Here is a 21,405-nt window from a genome sequence, read left to right on the forward strand (position 1 = left end):
TGCGTCAATCCTAAAAAGTTTGACTATCATTGGGTAAAATGCTTAAAATTAAATTTCTGAACTTATGAAAGATAATGACCAGATCCTAAATTATAATGATCTCATCAGATTATCTCATAAAAACAAGTCTGACAGTTAGAAGGTTTTTTTTTAACCAAATATAATCATACAAAAGAATACACAGTATATCTGAAACATTCACTTTCTCAGTAACATTTACAAATTTCAGTTTGGGTCCATTCTTTGCAACTTTAAAAAGAGAAAAAAAATTTCATTTGATCCAACCAATATAAAGTTAAGCTTTACAATGTATATTATACTTCAATTTCACTCCCAGTGAAGTGCCTGCTAAACACTCATTGAATTTTTCATCCATTCTTTCGCTTTGAGTTTCACTGAACAGATTTTTCCAGTCTCCAATTTCACCTGGGAAACATAAACAATAAGACCAGACATTAATGTGCTCTTTCTTTCACATAGCATTCCCTGGGTTTCACTGTTATTTAAAGCAAATGCTTTCACTTTGGATATGTGAGAAAAGACACACATAAAAGAAGAATGTTATATATAACCAAAGAGCAATATTATTTTCTGGGTAAAATCAGTGACATAATTTAGAAGAAAAACCAAAATTATCAGGTGACTTCCAATTTGTCTCTGTCTCTGTCTCTCTGTCTTTCTCTCTCTCACACACACACACACACACACACACACATACACACACACACAGAGAGAGAAATAGAGATAGAGAAAAAGACAGAGAGAGAGAGAGAGAGAGAGAGAGAGAGAGAGAGAGAGAGAGAGAGATCACTCTAGAATTTTTTCTGGAACTTATCCCAAGGGCACAAAGGTCACAGTGCCAATACAGATCTCTCAAAAAGAATGCAGGGTTTAAGAGGAAAATGGTGGTGTGCTATAGAATCTAACCCAAAGAATTCTTTCTTCTCCACTAACAGGTTTTAATACTGCCATTAAATCTAAATCTCCGCAGGAAATGTAACTATTCCTGGAACATCTAAAACGTTAAATCAGCTAAATAATAATAAGTAAGATGCTCCCTTTCCTCATTCCAAATATCTTTAAAATTCAAATTACTCCTTTCATAAAATTCTGAATCTTTGAAAGATTTATGATGAAAATACAAGTTTCTGGGACACTAATGCATTGTTGGTGGAATTGTGAACTGATCTAGCCATTCTGGAGAGCAATTTAGCATTCTTTCCAAAAGGATATCCAACTGTGCATATCCTTTGATCCACCAGTATTTCTACTGGGCTTATACCCCAAAGAAATCTTAAACAAGGGAAAGGGACCTGTATGTGCAAAAATGTTTGTGGCAGCCCTCTTTGTAGTGGCAAGAAACTGGAAATTGGATGGATGCCCATCAGTTGGAGAATGGTTGGGTAAATTGTGGTATATGAATGTTATGGAATATTATTATTCTGTAAGAAAAGACCAGCAGGATGATTTCATAGAGGCCTGGAGAGACTTATATGAACTGATGCTGAGTGGAGTGAGTAGAACCAAGAGAATATTGTACAAATCAACAACAAAATTATGTAATAATCAACTGTGGTGGATTTAGCCTTTTTCAACAATGAGATGATTCAGGCCAATTCCAATAGAGAGAAACACCATCTTCATCCAGAAAGAGGATTATGGGGACTAAATGTGGAGCACAAAATGTGGATTTTCACCTTTATTGTTGTTTGCTTCCATGGTTTTTTCTTTCTTTCTCATTTTTTTCCTTTTTGATAAGATTTTTCTTGTGCAACATGATAAATGTGAAAATATGCATAGAAGAATTATAAATGTTTAGCATGTATTAGATTACTTGCCCTCTAGTGAGGGAGGGGAGGGAGAAAGGTTTGGAGCAGAGAGTTTTGCAAGGGTGAATGTTGAAGACTACCTTTGCATGTGTTTTGAAAATAAAAAGTTATTATTTTTAAAAAAAAATACAAATTTCCTTTATCTTTGGAATTTTCTGTTCGTAAGAATGCCTTAGACAGCTTGACTCTTAGTAGAAAGAATGGTGCAGTGAGGTTGAGGATAGGTTTGGAAATAGTGAATTTGAGTTTGAATGCTGGTTATGTCATTTCCCTAATCACATAACAATGGAGTAAGACAATTTCCCCTTCTGAAAATGAGAAGTTTAAACTAGATAAATTCCAAAGACCCTTTGGATTCTAAAGCTATCTACTTAAGATATTCTTTGTATACTATTAGTAACTGGAACCATAAACAGAAAAATGGAAAGTTTTATTAAGGTTCATTTTTTTTATAAAGCTTTTTATTTTCTCTTTTCTTTTTCATTTTATTATTATTATTATTATAGCTTTTTATGAACAAAACATATGCATGGGCAATTTTTCAACAATGACCCTTGCAAACACTTCTGTTCCAACTTTTCCCCTCCTTCCCTCCATCCCCTCCCCTAGATGACAGGCAGTTAAGGTTCATTTTAAAATAGTGAAATTGATTAATGACAAAGACAGAAATAAACCAAGCCTGATTTCATACTTCTTTACCATAATTATGCTGCTTTTAACTTTCTTTTCATAATAATGAAGATGGTGAGAGAGCACTTCAAATTCCATTAAGAAAACTAGGTAACTCTTTAAAGAAATTTAGTAATTCAAAATTTTTGAAACTAATGGCAACTTTACCTTTTCGAAAAAGGAATGGCCCAATTGGACCATGTGTTTCCTGAGACTTTGCTCTCATTGCTTGAAAGGTGGTCCGATCTGAAATAGTCTGAATCTGCTCCTCCGTCAGAGAGAATCCAAAGAATTCTGCTATTTGTTTCACTCCTGCAGATAGATTCTGAAAACAAAATTCTCTAGGATAACTTTTAACACTTCCTTTATTTCCACTCTTAATGGACTTTTATCTTGTTCCCTCTGGAAGGGTTTGTCAAACTTTTTTGGTTCCATTACCCTCTGGCTTCCCTTACTCCAGATTAATACAAAAATAAATAATAGTGTAAACCATGTATATGCACATAAATTAAATAGATTAATTGATTTCAATAGGATAATATAGCTGTTTACCAAGCATTATCCTTATCCATTTGACAAGCTTTTCAGAGCCCAGAGGTATACATGTTTCAGCTTGGGAATTCCTGTCCTACATGGGTTGTTTTAGATCCTTTCTTTTCTTATCACCTTTTCCGGATTCCCCCAACACTTAAGGAGGATAACCTAGTATCCTATTTCATTGAAAAGAGACCATCTGATGCACTAGGTTTAAAGTCAAAGTTCCTGAGCAATATGTACTGTCTGGACAAGTCACTTAACTTCACTGTATCTCAGTTTCTTTATTTGTAAAGTAAGGAAGATGCCTGAAGGAAATCTAAAATCACAAATAAAAATCAAATATATAACAAAGGATTCACAGTAGCACTCTATATGGAGTAAAGAGTTTATGATAGTAAAGAATTGGCAACAAAGATAGTAACCCCTGAATGGAAAATAGATGAAAAAAAAATCTATAGTAGAATAAATGTAATGGAATATTATTGTGAAGTTAAAAATAGTAAATAAGAGGAATTCAGAGAAACTGATTGTGGCAGCTAGATGGGGCAGTGGATAGAGCACCAGCCCTGAAGTCAGGAGGACCTAAGTTCAAATTTAACTTCAGACACTTAACACTTCCTAGATGGGTGACCCTGGACAAGTCCCTTAACCCCAATTGCCTCAGGAAAAAAACAAACAAACATATAAGAACATTACTGATAATGAGATTAGATTGACTCTCCTCATCTTGGTCAGATCCCACCTAATTTTACAACAATTTTAAGGTGAGGAAGCCTATTGTGTTCTATTGAAGTTCAGGTGGAGATGAATACAATTGTCCTAATAGCCCAAGATTGGGTATGGTCTGAGTATAAAGATAATTTCTCAGTTCCAGGGTAACATGAAGTAACCATTCTCAAACTCTCAATGAAAAAGATATATAAACAGCGAGCCCCACCACCAAGATTGTCTTTGGTCTAAGAGAAATAACCAAATGACCATTCTTTTATTAATAACCTGCTGGCCAGAAACTATGTCTCTTGAACCTTTTTAATGGTCACAGTTAATATGAATTTACACAAAGTGAAATAAGCAAAACAAAGATAATATGCATAATGACTACAGCAATGTAAATGAAAACATCATTAAAATAAAGCTGACCTCTGAGTAATAGGGGAAAAAACCCAATAAACATTCTCCCCAGTACTTAACACAGTGCTTGACACATAAGAGTGCTTAATAAATTCTTGTTTATTGATTGATCCTGAAAGAGAGAATGAAATCTACTTCTCCCAACATAACCAAGAAGCATTGTGGAGTAAAAGAACAGAAAATTGTATACAATTCCAGACAAGTTTTTTGAATTAGATTTTTTTTTTACATGGGAGGAATGGATGGGAAATTTTTGAGATATTAAAACAAAAGGCATCAATAAAACATTTTAAAATAAAAAAATTAAATGAAGGGGTTAAGCTCAATGGACTTTAAAGTTTCTTACCACTCTAAATTTATACTCTTGTTCAGGAATTTGCTACAGCAATCATGTCCTCCTCTATCCCGTACCTTTTACATTTTTCTTGCTATTGTCTTCTTCCTGTTTTTCTACAAACATTTCACCCAAAAAATAAAAAACACCTTCTAGTCCACCAAATCAGAATGACTCCATTTCTCTATTTCCTTTCTCTATTAAACCTTTTGGGAGAATTGTCTACTTCCAGTGCTTACTTTTCAATATTGGCTTCTATTACCTCTCTAATGAAACACTTCTAAGGTTCCCCCAGTGACATTGTAATTGCCAATCTTAATGCCTTCTTTTTAAAATTTGTCTGCCACTTCTACATGTGTGCATTGGACAAGTTTGTTTCTCAATTTGTACAATGAAAATATTGGATTAGATGTTCTCTTAGATCCCTCCTAGCTGTAAATATATATGCTTATGTGCTTTAGGAATATCACTTTTGCATTTGTGTATAGGATAGATTAGAGATGGGAGAAACTTAATAAGCCAGGTAGGTGGTATACTGAAAAGCCTCCTGGCTGAGTCAGGAGGGCTTGAGTTTAAATGTGACTATAGACATTTATTAGTTATATAACCCAGGTCACTTAAAAAACAAACAACCCCTGTTTGCCTCAGTTTCCCCAAATGTAAAATGGATATAATAAATTGCACCAGGCTCCTAGGGCTGTTGTAAGGATCAAATTAAATATTTTGTGAAGCACTTAGTATAGCACCTGATATGTAATAGGTACTATATAAGTGTTTATTTCCTTCCTTCCCTTCAGAATAGAAGGAAAGTAGAATAACTTGCCAAGGAGAAAAAAACTTACATACAGATCTTTTAAATATAGAACATATTACTCTGCTGCTTAAAAAACAAAACAAAACAAAAAAAAACCTTCCATAGTTTCCTTTTGCATACCATGTAAAATTCTAATGCCTTTTTCTATCAGTTAAAATACTACTCTACCATTTCAATTTTATTTAATATTATTCACCTCCCAATTCCAATGCTTTAGACACATTAGACACTTGCTTCATTATATATTCATGTTTTCATGCTAAATATCTCCGATTGTTTTGCTATGTAACATAAGATATATTTTACTCCAAAATGTCAACAACCAGGACTTCTCACCTCTCTCAGGTCTTCATATAGTATAAACATAATGTTTTCATCATCAAGGTGATTGTTCCAATTGACAGCATAATCAAAGTAACTTCCCCAAGAAACTAAAAAACAGACCAAAATACATTAACACACATTTCAATAAATGAGATCAAAAAAATAGAGTACTGTGTTACAAATAAAATTCAATAAAAATTTATTCAATATCTACTATATACCAAGCATTGTCTTAGGTACTGGGAATTCATAGACAAAAGTGTCATATAGTTCCTGCCTTTAAGAAGCTTGCATTCAATTTGGGATGGGGAGGAGGAAAATACAATATATTGACCAAAACATGCCACTTTGAGAAGGAATGGAACAAATGGAATAACTAATTGTGGGGGGTCAGGGAAGGTTTCATGGAACAGGAAGCAGCTTAGTTGATTCCAAAGAGACAGAGGCACACACAAACAGGAGGGAGGGAGAGAAAGATAGGAGAGGAGGAAAAGGGGAAGGAGAGAGAGAATCTGGAATTTAAAATGTTTTAAAATAAATGTTAAAGATTATTTTTATATGTAATTGTGGAAAACAAAATAATATTCAAAGGAAAAAAGAATATATATTATTCACATAGGATTAAATACTTATAGTTGGAAGAAAGCCAGAGGTCATCTAGATCAGTTTTTTCATTTTACATTCTCAACCCAGAGAAGTTAAATGATTTTCCTAGAGTCACATAAGCACTAATTGGCAAAACTAGGATCTGAACTCAGGTCCTGTGACTTGAATTCAATTCAACAAGGAAACTTTTAAGAACACAGAAATAAAAGTGGTAGGAAAAACATGAGACCTAGACTTGGTTAAGACCCTGAAAATGTGACAGAAAGCCTTTCTAGATTTTACTATGGCCCAGGCAATTTCAGCTAACTACATTCTTACCTGCTCAAGTCTGGAATTTAGATTTTCCTCTAATGCCTAGTCATTTTAGTCAAAGTGCAGCTAATACCATGTCATTTTAACATATAAATGTATGCCTTTATCACATTTACCCATGTGTTCTTTTCTGTCTTATTCCAACACTGATATACTCTGACTTGCCTTCGATAGCCAAATTTCACTCATGTGTGCCATTTAGCACATCAATTAATCAATAATTCAACAAGCATTTAAATAGTTACTGTGTACCATTAACTGTGCTAAGGTAAAAATGAAACAATCCCTGCCTTCAAGAAGCTTTTATTCTAATGAGAGAAATTATATGAACACATACAAGTAAAAATACGTGAAATAAAGGGTGCCACAAAAGTTCTTATAAAGTATTAAGTTTGTAAGCTTTAAGCTTAAAACTTTATTAAGACTTTGGGGACCTTCAGTAGAGAAAGTAAATACCAGACAATTTAGGGAGGAGAAGGCATTAGGAACTTAATAGAACAGAAAGTTCTTACATATGAGATGATGCTTGACCAGTATAGTACTTTGAAGGAAGTTAGGAATTCTAAAAGGTGAATGAGAGGAGAGGATACAATCTAGACATAGATGATACTCTGTGGAAAATTAGATAGATTAGAGACAGAATATCATGGGTAAGAAATAGCAAGTAGAGCATTTTGGGGGGAACCATACAAAATGTGAAGAAGAATGGGTAATAGCACTGAGAAGGTGGGGCAGCTAGATGGTGCCTAGAGAGAAAGTGTCAGGACTTCAGTAAGAAAGACTTATTTTCCCGAGTTCAAATCTAGCTTCAAACACTTAATCCTGTTTGCCTCAATTCTTCATCTGTAAAATGAGCTAGAGAAGGAAATGGCAACCACTCCAGTGTCTTTGCCAAGAAAACCCCAAATGGGATCATGAAGAGTCAGATGTAACTGAACAAAAACACTGGAAAAGTAGTCTGGAAACTAATTGTGAGGAACTCTAAATGCTAAAAGAGGAGGCAATAAAGAAATTTTTTAAAAAAGAGAGTGATAGTCAGGCAGGATAGTTAGGATAATCACATAAAAGGCTGCATAGTGGATGGAATGGGGGGGGGGGAAGAAAGAGAGAGAGAGAGAGAGAGAGAGAGAGAGAGAGAGAGAGAGAGAGAGAGAGAGAAACTTGAGGCAGGGAGAGCAATATATTTTGAGAAATTAAGTAACCCTTATAATAAGCTTTCCTCACCTTTAATTTCTTCAAATTTTACCATCTGATTTATATTCTATTATCATTTCATTCCTTATTCCTTTCTATAACTTTCTGGGGAGAACAAAATTAATTACTGGGGGTTTTTCTATCTCAATAACAGAAACCATATCTTCTCTTTTTTATTCCATCAAAGTATATTGCAGGAAAAGCAAAGATCACCTGATGAAAAATTTGACAACTACTGAGTCAGGCTCTAATAAATTAGTAGAAGATTCTAGTTTCTAAAATATATTGCTACCTCAGTTAGATAGGTAAAATAAAATAATATAGAATACAAAAACTTGTTTCAGGCCATTTGAGGTTCTATTTCTTCTAGAAGCTGTTTTGGACACTGTGTTCAATGAAGTTTCTGTTTTTAGACTTAGTTGATAGGTCTCAAATTCATAAACTGTATAACAAGAAGATAGATGAAATTATCTTGAGTCCCTTCTAGAACTAAAATTCAATGATTCTATATTGCCAAAATGTAGAAGAATAGGCAATGAGGAAAGTAGGTTGCCACCAGTGGCAGCACCTCCTCTTCCTCAACCCACACATTTTTCTCTGCAATTGCCCAAGAGAAGGATCACATGTTGCAGTAGATGAAATATGGCTTTCTGATATGGCAGAATAGCTCCAGGATATGACTTCAAATCAGGAAACATAGAATTTCACAATATCACAAAATATTTGAGTCAGTAGTGCCTTAATATCTATCTAATCTAACTCATATACAAAAAAACAATCTTCAATATAACATACGAAATGGCTGGCCATCCATCCTCTACTTGAGGACCTCCAAGGAAGAAACCAGAATTTGAATTACCTCAGTTATTTATTAACAGTGCCATCATAGATGTGGCTCTGAAAGCATTGAGTATTCTTGTCTGTAGAATGGAGTAATAATACTTATACTACTAGCCTCAAAGAATTGTTGTAAAGGATGATTTGCAAAATAAAGTTCTATGCTAAGTATTAGATGAGGATGTGGATGAGGATGGATGATGGGGATGAAAGGTGAGGCAACTCACCTTTGCCCTGCTTTGCATTTGTAAGAGTTCTTACATAGGCACATCCTTACATTCACTTTGTTTATATTTGTACCTTTTTATATGTTTTTTTACTTCAGCAGAATGTCAGTTCCTTAATGGCGGGGATTGTTTAATTTTTGTCTTGGCACACCCATGCACTAGCACACTGTCTGGCACATCTGAAAAAACAATATTTCTTTAAGCAACTATACCTTGTCCTTTCATGAAATAGTTAAAGAAATCATCCCAAGAACCATAGCTTGGAATATCAGGGACATCATTGTGGAAATGAAAGAAAGATGTTGCTGTATCCTTTGGATTTCTAAACATCACCAGTATCTGCCCAAAAAAAAAAAAAGTTCAGTCTGGTTTAAGTTTATGTTTATGTAATTAATAAAAGAGTTAATGTAAACAATTTCATTTTATATTCTGACATTTGAATAACAAGCAGAAGACTTCTTGCCATGGAGATAAGATAACAACAGTATGGATTAATGAAGTGCTCTGGAACTCTGTTCCACAGTACTTGAGTTCAAGGTGTGTCTCTGATGTTTCAGGACCACGGACAGATCATTTCAATTTAACTGAGTCTCAGTTTTTTCAACTGGAAAATGAGAGTGATAATTGCATCGACTTACAGTGATTGTTGTGAGGATCAAATAAGATCATGTTTATAGTGTTTCACACATAATAGCTGCTTAATGAATGATTGTTCTCTTATCATGGCATTGTCTCTCTTCTATAAGGCAATGTCTTAAGGTTGAAAAAGTCTTCTAAATTGAAATTAGAATACCTGCCTTTAAGTTCTTGCTCCTCTGTTTATTATTTATATGTGGTTTTGAGCAATTCATTCAATTTCTATGACTACAAGTAGTGGATATAAAAGCACTTTGTAAATGGAAAAGGTTTGTACAAATCTAAGACTTCATTATCTTAGTTTTTCTCTGAGGAACAGAGAGACAAAGTGATGTAGAATAAAGGGAAATGTGGTGAAAGGGGGAGTTTGAAATTCTGCTTAATTTCTTCTATTACTTATTAATAATCAATAATCAAATTCAATAATTCAATTAATAATCAATTAAATAGGAACTTTATCACATTTATTGTTGAATTTCTCTCCATGTGCCTGGAAGGGGGATGGATTTGGAAGTGAAAAGAACTTCAGTCTTGCCAAACCTAAAGTCCCACCTCATACCTATCATACTGGAAAAGTTAATTTAAAAAAGTGACAAATGTTGGAGGGTCTTCAGGAAAACAAGTACAGTAATATACATTGTGGAAGTTTTGAATTGGTCTAGTCATTCTGGAAAGTAATGTGGAACTCTACTCAAAAAGTTACTAAACTTGTGTTTACTTTTTGACCCAATAATATTACTATCAGACCTAAACACCCAAACAGATCAAAAGATCTGTTTATAGTGGCTCTTTTTGTGGTAGCAAAGAACCAGAAGTCAACTAATTGGGGAATGACTGGATAAGTATGATATATTAAATGTAATGAAATACAATTGTAATGTAGAAAATGATAAAGGGAATAATTTTAGAAAAACTTAGAAAAACCTCTATGAATTAATGCAGAGTGAAGTGAGCAAAAACAAGGGAACAACTTATAATATTAACAACATTGTAAAGACAAACAACTTTGAAAGATTTAAGATCTCTGAACAATATAATAGCCAACTGTAATTTCAGAGGATCCATGTTGAGATTTAGGATGTAAAACCAAGCTTTATTATATATATATGTACTTCAGCATAGATTTGGGGTTTGTCAATCATCTTTGAACAAGAAACAGAAATTTCCTAAATTTTCTAATTACTTCAGAATGATAAAGGGAAAGAATACAATTTTTGAATTTATAGATATCAAAAAAGATATGGGAATCCATAATTGTACTAGAGGAAAAATTAAAATTTACCTTATGCAAATGGATTTGTAAGCTTTAACTCTTTAAGAATTGGTTTATTAGATGTACATTTCAAAGACATACTTGCAAAGTTTCTAATGATTTAATTGAGAGGAAGGTTTCCAGCAAGATACAACTAAAGAAAAGAAATTATGCAAGAGCTGATAGATATACAACCACCAGATGGTTGTAAATTTCTTTGCAATTTTTTTCTCTGTTAAAGAATAATTAGAAGTCTCAATTTAATATACTTTAAGGAAAGCCTCAGCTTTGCTATGTGACTTGCTTTTTGATTAAAGCTGGCTATGTTGAACCCAAATATTAATGGAGTAAAGGAATCATAAATTCTTACAACAAAATAAATCAAACATGGTCTCTGGATATTTTACTTGTTGCAAATAAGGGTTTTAAAGAAAGGTTAATCCTGGAATAAGGTAAAGGGAATTCCTGTGACATAAATACAAAAATTATCAGTAAAATACATTTAAAAACAAAAGAAAAACTGAGACCAACCCCATTAGGTATCTGATATTTATTTCAATAAAACTTTGTAATGAGAAAATGAACTAAGGGAACTGTGAGCTTTTCAATGGCAATGGAAAGGGCATCCTGGGGACACTCACCTTGGCTTTGTTTATGAAGATGGACTTGGGCAGTTTGTCATAATGGAGATGAGTTGCCAAAAGCCTCGGAGATGGGAATTGTTTCATCCTCTATAAAAATCAAAAACAAGTCAAGGAAGATTGCTATATGTTCAGGATTGGGACTATTCATTACTTAGCCTGGGATAGGAAGGCAGAGCTATATTCTTTGTTAGGAAACTTCTCTTTTCATCTCCCCTTTCCTCCCTAACCTTTTCTCCATTTGGATCTTCTACTTCCCACCTGCAATTTGACCAGAACTTCATTTATCTCCAGCTTTTATCAGTAATATAAGACAGCTCAGGCCTCAACTTTAGTTATACATTCAGTCTTTCATTCTTTACTAAGTCTGTCTGACTATTTCATGTAGTTTTTTCTTGTAGTCTCTCAGGCTGCTTATCTTTTTCTAACTTGCTTTTTTGTCATCTTGTAGCTTCAAAATCCTTCTATACTCTGCTTTATAAGGATGGGAAGTTGAAACAGGGATTTCCTTTCTGAAATTTTTGTTTGTTTGAATCAAAATTTCTAGGTATCAAACAACTTATCAATGATAATTGTTTATTTATCATCACTGTGTGTTAAGTACTGTTTTAGGTGCTTAGGATATAAAAACAAAGAATGAAACAAGCACGGCATAATGTGCTCTGCTTACAACTCGAAGAGGCTGGAGAGTCTGCTTCTTGCTTCATGAACTGGAACAAGCATAAACATTTTGTAATTGGTTCAGGTCTATTAACCATGTGGATAAAGGATAGATTATTGATTAGCTACTGAAATTAATTTGGGGTTCATTTGAAATGTACAAATCAGCAAAACCTTGTAAATAAGGCTATTTGTCTTGGTCTTTCCTGGCTAGCTGTTGTTCAGGAAAGAGATATATATATATGCTATAAGCTTTTAGATGAAGAGAGGCCTTGAGCCTCCCTTGGGACCAATATGTGGCCTATGAACACAACACTTTCATTTCTTTGCCTTTCTTCTTTCCTACCTTAAGTGAAGGAATAATAGAAATGACGATGATGAACTTATGAGCTTCGAAAGCTTGAAATAGTAGATGCCAAAAGTATTGGCACTAGAATCTGTGCCTGGATTTACTAGAAGCCAGACCATGAAAATCAAAGATCTGTTTTAATCAGTCATTTAATTATTCTAAGAATAAGTTACGATAATTGACTCACTGTCTATGCTGAATTTGAAGTGAAGTTGGTGGGACAAATGTGGAACAGAAAATCTATTAACTTTGATTCTATTCTCTCTAGAGGCAGAAATGATATAGAGAAAATGGTGCCCCCAAATATTGGGAAGAAATGCTTTGTAACTTCTGCTTTTACATATATTAAGTAAATGTTGTTCAGTCATGTCCAACTCCTCAAGACTCCATTTAAGATTTTCTTGGCAGACACTGGAGTAATTTGTCATTCCCTTCTCCAACTCATTTTATAGGTAAGGAAACTGGAGCAAACAGGGTTAAGTGACTTGTCCAAGGTCACACTGTAATTGAGGTCAGATTTGAGCTCAGGGAGATGAATCTTCCCAGCTTCAGGACTTACACTGTATTCCCTGCACCACCTAATTGCCATATGAAGTAAATATCCCTTCACAAAAGTTATGATGAAAATTGTTTAAAAGAAATGAGACATGAATGATATTGGTGGTTAATATTAAGGAGAAAAAAGGAAAAAAGGAAAAAAACTATGGGGGGAAAAAAAAGTAAAAATAGTATGCTTCAGTCTACACTCAGATTCCATTCAATAGTCTTTCCTAATCGCTTATACTCACCTCCAATTTTACACTCACATTATAGACATTCCCTTTTCTGGAGGAAAAACTCCCAGATGCAACACTGTTTGTGAGGGATGCCCTATTCTAGTTCTCAAAGTATAGTCCAGAATCCTGGGGATCTCTGAAATCCTTTCAGAAGGCCTACAAATTCAAAATTGTTTTTTTTTTATTTCTAATATGGTAAGTATATAAAAATATAACCCACATAAACAAAACTCTGGACAAATCTGTAATAATTTTAAGAGTATTAAGATACTAAGAACAAAAGTTTGAGAACCACTATTTTATTCTATGTCTTTTCTTAGTGTCCCCAAAAGAAGCACAATATAATCAGTCATCCTTCCCTTATTTCTAATTACAGCCTCATATATGGGTGTGATCATCTCTTGTTTACATGCCCTCATAGAGTTCTTTAGGATTAAATACATAGTTCATAACTCATTAATAAATACAGAAATAGTTACCTTTCTCAGGAAAGGAAAAAAAAACACAACATAAAACAATAACAGAAAGAGTTGACAGACATGGATATAATTCATTAAAGCTTAACAAGTAGATACACACATTATCAGAGTCTCTCCACAAAATTTAGCTATTGGATGAATAGGAATGAAAACTAACAGATCATCAAAAATATATTTATCTCTTTTTGTCATCATTATCACCAATGTCTCTCATTCCCAATTTCCTTCCTTCCTGCTTCCCCAAAACCATTCTTCCTTATAACAAATAAGCATAGTCAAGAAAAATAAATCTACATAGAGACTATGTTTGAAAACATGTTTGATATCTCTCATTCTATGCTTCTATTCTGTTAAGAGGCTGGAATGCTTTATTATCAGTTTTTGGAAGTCATTGATTTAATCAGTAAATCAACCAGCATTTATCAAGTGCCTACCATGTACTGGACACTGTTATGGGCCAGAACTTGAAACAAGGGGCTAAGTAAGTGGAATTGAGGAGACAGTGTTAAATCTAGTTTAGTATTGATTGAATCCTATCATATAGTTTCCTAGTGATATAATGATTGATGTATACTCAGTGTGGGACATATAAGGAGGAACTGTCAGGGCCAGGTAAGATGAGCCCACTAAAAGCACTCAGAGGAGACAGATTCATTCCATCTTCCACCTTTGTGCTGGCTGGAGGCTGAAACTGGCAGAGGCAAAGGACTAGCAGCAGGAGCTCTTAGAACTAAGGGGAGAGATAGGGGTCTAAGAAAGCTAACTGGGCCCCAGGAAAAGAGACAAGACTTTGAAGGAGACAATAAAGGATTTGGCCTTTAACTCCCAGCTGCATTTGGGGGGAATTACTAAACTGAAACTAAGGCTGCCTCCAGAAGCCCCCCAAGAAAACTGCTCCCAGAGAACAATACATTTTAGAGAAGAATATTCCAGGGCATAGTGCTAGGTGCTGGAGATACAAGTACTAAGTATAGAACAATTCCTACTTGAGTTAAAAGGAGCTTCCAAACATTCCAAATGAAAAGACTAGAAATGAGTAAAAACTGAAATATAAACATAGGAGGCATGAGAAACATAAAATTGTAAATATGAGGATAAAGTATTTAAATTCTAATAGAAAGGGATGGTACAAGTTTCTCTAGGGTGTCTTCTTGTCATCAAGGATCATTATGACGATTCTGGAGATGGTTTTGTTATATTTTGATGATCTTAGGAGAAGAAAGTAAGAAGCAAAGAAATATAGGGGAAAGCAGAAGGATGATGGAATTTATATAATCATGGTGTAAATAAAAAACTATACAAAAAAGGAGGAAGGGATGGGGGGAGTTGGCAACACTTGAACCTCATATATGTGAACTGATCAAAGAAGGGTAGAATATACACAGAGAAAGTTAACTGTGAAAATACATTGAATTCAACAGGGAATTTTTTTTAATTAAACTCCTTGAACAGACAGCCTTTCCCCAGAGATAATATCCCAATTGCCTTGAATCTGAAGATTACTCTTACCTCCCTTCCATGGAGCCCAATTCTTGACACTGCCACATTAACTACCAAAAAATCACAATTCTGGTGACTTGTTTATTCCAGATAAGGAGTCATATTTCCTAAAATAACCTGGTTATTGCTTCACTATAAAAATCACTTTGCTAGCCTTCTATCCCTTTATATATTTTGTTGTTCATAGTGATGGCAGAGTACTGTTGACATTAAATACAATTTTATTCATTCTTATTACCTCCTCTCATAAGTAATTTAGATTCCACCTTAAGTTCTCAGCTTTGATGGTTAGCTTTTGCCTTCTCTTGTTAGGGAACAATTTAAGTTACTTTCTGTACAGTGGTCTCTTTTCTGAAATACTCTTTATGATAATTCCTCTCTTAGAATATAAGCTCCTGTATTTGTATTCTCAGGGCTTGGTTCAATGCCTCATAGATAGTAAGTCTTTACAAATGTTCATCTTTTCTCTCCCCACCCCCCTTCCTTTCTTCCTTTCTTTCCTTCTTTTCTTCCTTCTTTGTTCCTTCCTTCCTTCCTTCCTTCCTTCCTTCCTTCCTTCCTTCCTTCCTTCCTTCCTTCCTTCCTTTCTTTCCTTCTTTCTTTCTTATCGGTCTATCTAAGGGTAGACTGGAACTGAGCTTGGAGGGGGAAAAAAAAAAACAAACCCAAAACACCAGAGCTGCAGTACTAATCACCTATCCCAAAGTGGATATAAAGCTTCTACTCCAGAAATCTTTGAATTTACCTGCTCCTATATATCCCCAAATAAACCTTCTTTCATGATGATTCTTATAAAGTCATTTTCTATTTTGAATTTGGATATTGATCAGCTAAGCTGACTAATACTATGGTATAAATCACCCTTTTATTACTTACTACCAGTATCATTTTGAACAAATTCCTTGACTTCTTTGAGACTCAGTTTCCATCTTTCAAATAAGGAATTTTTATTTTTATACTATGAAAGCCATGAAAATCTTAGGGAAACAGTTATATAATTCTGGGAAAAATTAAGTCCCTTAAGACCAATCTATCCCAGAACTTTAATGTATCTTAATCTTTAATGTTTCCTCACTAAGGAAATTTCATATCAAATTTGATTCCCTAGCCAGCAAATTTCTGGATTAAAAGGATAGGATACAGTTGGTGCCAGAATATGGACAGGTATTTAAAAGATATGCAAATTTACTAAATAATCTTCTATATTCCAGAAATTATCTGTAATTTATAAATTAATCATGTGGTTTGTATGGTTCACTTGTAAACCAACTTGGTGCTAGAGTGGGATCATAATAGGAAGAGAAGAACTATATTTTTCCTTAAAAATCATAACATTTTGATTATATCAAATGGAGCTTCTCATTAGGAAGTGGTTTAGGGCCACTAGTGTAAAAATAACAGTGATGAGTCCTGGATCTTACAGCTATATTCTGTACTACTTATGACTTTCTCTTCTGAGTTTTAAATCCTTTAACCATAGTTCAGCTAGTCACAAATATTTATCTTTCTAATTTAGATGTTCTTACTTACTGAACTAGGACTTACCAAGTAGAAGGAAAGAATCCTTTCCAATGTTAATTCTTCTATAATTCCAAACACTAAGTAATAAGATACTAACCTGATATTTTTCGGGGTCTCCACATTCAAGAACTGGAAATTCTGGATGTTCATACTTTTGGGGGGAGATAGTACATATTAATTCACTAAAGATCTGGAGAAGCCAGTTTGATCCTATACCAAAGTAAGCAAAAGAAAATTAGCTGGAAACAGAGGGGGAAAATGCACAAATGTGAATAAAAATCTCCTTACTGAAAATTAGTCTTTTTAACAGAAATAAAATTCTAGTTCTTTCCTTCTGACAAATATTCCATTTGTACATTGACACAGAATTTACAAATGACAATTTGTTAGCCATCTTATGTTATGATACATTATAATTTAATATATTGAATATATATATATATATATTGAATTTTACAGACTCATTTTTTGTTTGTTTTTTTTTGAAGGTGGATGTATCAAATGAGTTATATTTACCACATTTGGGATAAGATGCCAGCACTATGTCCTCTCTTCTGGCTTCAAAGTGCTCCAGTGCTTGGAAAGTTTCTGCAGTACATATGGTTATTGGGTAAGTGATCCCCTGATAAGAGAAAAGAAGGCGAGAAAGGGCAGTTTCTTTAGATTTTTCTAAAGCTTCATCAATGTATTCAATAACTTTGGATTTCTGGGCCATGTTGTTAGCCTTCTGATATGAAACTTCTCTGCTCAGCAAAAGTGGTAGCTTTTAACTAAACTCTTAGTGGGTGGAGTAAAGGAAAATCCTACAGCTCCTCCTGTCCTCATGAGAAACATCTAATTTCTTTCATTTCTTCCTGCCCATCCTCCTATGGGAAAAAATAATAAAGTAAAATACAGGTGTGTGAAAAAGACTAAGGAAATCATTGAAAACTAATCCATTCCAAAGGCCAGAATTCATTACTTAGGGGGTAAATCTGTCATTAAGCCACACTTGGGCCCTCCTCCCCCCCAAACAAATTGAAAAGATGTCTCTCTCTACTTTAGAGTGAGATTATTGGTGTGGAACAGCACATTTACTATCAGAATTGATTGATATATTATTTAATTTTGCTTAACTACTTTTCTCTCTTTTTACTTTTTATAGGAATGATTTGCTGGAAATAGGAGGACATAGGCATATATTTTAGAATGAATATTTTTGACACTGTTAAATAGTTCAACATAAAAAATGTATATACGACTTTGTCAATTGAAATGACACTAAAGAACATGTACAATCCTCTTTGCCACTATCCTTTAAGAACCACTGGATCTTGCCATTGACTTAGATCTCCAGTATGTAGTATTTTGTACACTAAAAAAACTTAATAAATTATTTTTGACTCATTTATTCATTCATTTAAAAACAAGAGATATCATTTTTTAAAAATGTAATGTCCCCCTCCAAGTTAGAGAAAATAAGCAACCATTCTAGTGGGAATTAAAAAATATTTATTGAAATTAATCTTCGGTTTATATTAAAAGAAAAGATCCACTTATCAGATGTAAGATTGGGTCTGTCTGTGGCATTATAGGTCCTATAAGAACTATCTTTAGAGATATGTGATTATATTTTAGTAAACAGTACCACCAAAATATAGAGACCTAATAAGTAGAATATGGCCATTCTAAGATGGAAACAGAAAAGTTACATTCTCTCTCAACCTTTTATTGAGTCAGTAAATGAGAATATACTTATAAATCCAGGATTTATAATTTTGTCAGTATGGATACACCCTCCACTCACACCTATTACAATCTCTCTAGACTTCAATAGATGATTTCTATAATTTCTACAACCAAAAAATTCACTTATCTGCAGCCAGATCAAAGAAATGATCAACCTCTTTGAAATCAAGGAGGACAATCCTTAGGTCATCACTAGGTTCATACTTCAAATCATAAGATCATAAATTGAGATCTAGTAGGGACATCTAGTCAAATTCCTTCATACCTTTTCAACTTAGTGTCCATCTGCTAAACCTTAAATTCTTTTGAAAAAAATTTGAAGACTATTCCACAATGAAACACTGAAACAGAATTTATCTATTTAATTTTAAAAAACACATTTTATTGATTCTTTGCTGATGTTCTTTAGGGCATAGACTAATTTAAAAAAAAAAAAAACCTTTATCTATTGCAACACAGCACAGTGCTTATCCCATAGTGGTTAATAAATTTTTAATTAGTTGATTGAGCTTATGCTAATTAAATAAGCATTTCTTAAATTCCTACCTTGTGCTGGGCACATGCCTGAGGGCAAGAAGCTTATATCCTATAAGGGGACAACATGTACATCTATAAGTATAGATAAATATATAGTCAGTTTCTTGGGAGGATTCCTCTAGCTACTGGAGGAATCAAGAAAGACTTTAATGCAGCATGTGGCATTTGAGCTGAGCTTTGAAGAAAACTAGGCATCTCAGTGGCACAGTAAATAGGGCACTGGGCTTAGAATCAGGAAGGGACATTTTTATGAGTTCAAATCTGACCTCACACAGTTACTAGCTGAATAACCCTGGGCAAGTCATTTAACTCTGCTTGCTTTAGTTTCTCATCCATAAAATAAGCTGGAGAAGGAAATAGTAAATTCTAGTATCTCTGCCAAGAAAACTCCAAATCAGGTCACGAAGAATTGGACAGGACTAAACAATAACAACATTGAAAGAAACTAGAGATTTTAAGAGTTAGTACTCTCCAAGAATGGTCACATGTAGATATACTGTGCTAACTAATCTTAAGATAAGTGACTTAATCTTCCCTTATTTTAAAAAACTCAGAACCTAACAAACCAACCACACCAGCCAAACAACAACAAAGAAGTCTAATCTGGCTGTATGGCATAATGGAAAGAGTACTGGATTTGCACTCCAGTACATACTATGTGACCTTGAACAAGTTACTTTACATCTATAAAAGGAGATTAGACGTAATGACCTCTAAATTCCCTTCTAGCTCTAAATATTGGCTACTACTACTAACAATGCAATCATGTCTAACAATATATTCAATATGTTCAACATTCTGACCCCATAGTCCTCTAACACTCTTCCAGAGGGAGGGAGACAACCTTCATTATCTGTTTTCTGAGACCATGGAGGAATACTCCAGTTACTCCATTTGGCTTCCATTTAGTGCTCTTTTCATTTACATCATAGTAGTTACTCTGGATATTCTTCTTCTGGTTCAGCCATCTTCACTCTGAATCACGCCACATGGAGCTTCTCATGTTTCTCTCAATTCCTCATAATTGTCATTCTTTGTGGTTGTTCAGTCATTTGTCTGTTGTGTCCAACTCCTTGTGATCCCTTACCACATTTCTTACCATGTAGTAAGGCCACATTGTTTCCTAGGGAGGAAAAGTGTAATGCCAGAGAAACTGATAGAGATTAGAGAGTATTTAATCATTTATTCAGTGGAAGAGATTTACTGGGACCAAATGGATCCATGGTTTGGTCCCAGGGCTGAATGAGACTATCCTCTCCAAGAATCCAGCAGTGAATGTCAGATACAAGATAACAAGATTAGGGTTACAAGAATGATGACCTAATCGGGGGAGGAACCTACGATGAGGATGACCTAATGGAGGCAGGCACCTAGGATGACATAAAGGAGGGAGGTTCTGGAGAGGCTCCTGATACTCTAATGATGTCTAAAATGGATTAAAGACCTTTATCCCATCAAACATTAAGAGGGAATGATTATAGCCTAAGATATAAGATCTTTATCCTAACATTAAGAGGGAATGGTTATAACCTGAGGCAGAATAACTGAATAGGACAATTAGGGAAATGGGTCAGGACTGTGGCACAACAAAAGCAGTGATGCATTAGGAGCTGGAGCAACCAATTCATCTTGAGGTCAATAATCATAAGTTGACCTGGAGCAGAGAACAGAAAACAGACACCTTGACTAAGTGAATCCACAATATTCCCAGAAATGGAGTTCAACAGCAATGGAGCATCTTCAGGATGATATACAGGATAAACTGATGGTCTTTGAGTAAAGAAGACTGTGTTCAGATCTCACCCCTGACACTAGCTTTGTGACCATAAGTAAATCACATTCTTTCCAAACCTAGAGATGAATTCCCTCACCTGTAAAGAGACAGAGATAGAGAGACACAGAGAGAGACAGAAACAGAGACAGAGAGACAGAGAGAAAGAGACAGAGACAGAGACAGACCACTTACCACGTCAAAATGGTGACTGAACTTGCTGCCCAAACACTTCAGGGTATTATCATCTATTCTATAGTCATGTTAGATTCAAGTCAAAAAGGATTAAGATTAATTAGAACATTTTTTGTTTACTTCTCAGGAGGATGAAACAGTAAAGGAGACAATACAGCAGATCATGTTATGAAATTAATACCTGTAATTTATAGGAGGATTTGAGGAAAACATTGGTTCAGTAACATGAACTCATTTTCCTGTTACTTAGGATCATAGGATCATAAATTTGAAGCTGAAAGTGAGTTTGGAGGCCATCAAATTCCATCCTCTTTATTTTACAAATGACGGAACTGAGACACAGAGCAGTTAAGTGGTTTGCCCAGGATCATACAGCCAGAAAGTGTTTGAGGCAAGATTTTAACCCAAGTCTTCTTGATCACAAATCCAATGCCCTTTCCATTCTACCATGCTCCCTTGAGACAGTCTCTCAACAAAAAATGGAACTTTTCTTTTAAACATGTACATGGTCAATTCTACATTATCTGCCATAAAGGAGGGAAGTTA

At 34.4% G+C, this 21,405-nt stretch overlaps 1 protein-coding gene across 1 annotated transcript; it reads right to left on the minus strand.

The window, feature by feature from the left end:
- Positions 1–166: 166 nt before the first annotated feature.
- Positions 167–17,343, minus strand: SULT6B1 (sulfotransferase family 6B member 1). Its single transcript, XM_023495486.2, has 7 exons — positions 17,145–17,343; positions 16,726–16,838; positions 11,344–11,433; positions 9,027–9,153; positions 5,651–5,745; positions 2,667–2,823; positions 167–426 (listed from the first exon to the last, which is right to left on the minus strand). Exons 1-7 carry the CDS (start codon positions 17,341–17,343, stop codon positions 296–298), a joined length of 912 nt encoding a protein of 303 aa, XP_023351254.1. The 3' UTR covers positions 167–295.
- Positions 17,344–21,405: the final 4,062 nt, after the last annotated feature.

The sequence above is a fragment of the Sarcophilus harrisii genome, chromosome 2 (genome assembly GCF_902635505.1).
Source record: "Sarcophilus harrisii chromosome 2, mSarHar1.11, whole genome shotgun sequence".
In the NCBI taxonomy this organism is placed as follows: domain Eukaryota; kingdom Metazoa; phylum Chordata; class Mammalia; order Dasyuromorphia; family Dasyuridae; genus Sarcophilus; species Sarcophilus harrisii.

Excerpts from the sequence above, each read along its gene's own strand:
- SULT6B1 (XM_023495486.2), bottom strand. The coding sequence starts at position 17,343 with ATGGCCCAGAAATCCAAAGTTATTGAATACATTGATGAAGCTTTAGAA. Across the intron at positions 9,154-11,343 it reads TCTTCATAAACAAAGCCAAG|ATACTGGTGATGTTTAGAAA; the intron begins GTGAGTGTCCCC and ends TTTTTTGGGCAG. Across the intron at positions 427-2,666 it reads GCCATTCCTTTTTCGAAAAG|GTGAAATTGGAGACTGGAAA; the intron begins GTAAAGTTGCCA and ends TATGTTTCCCAG.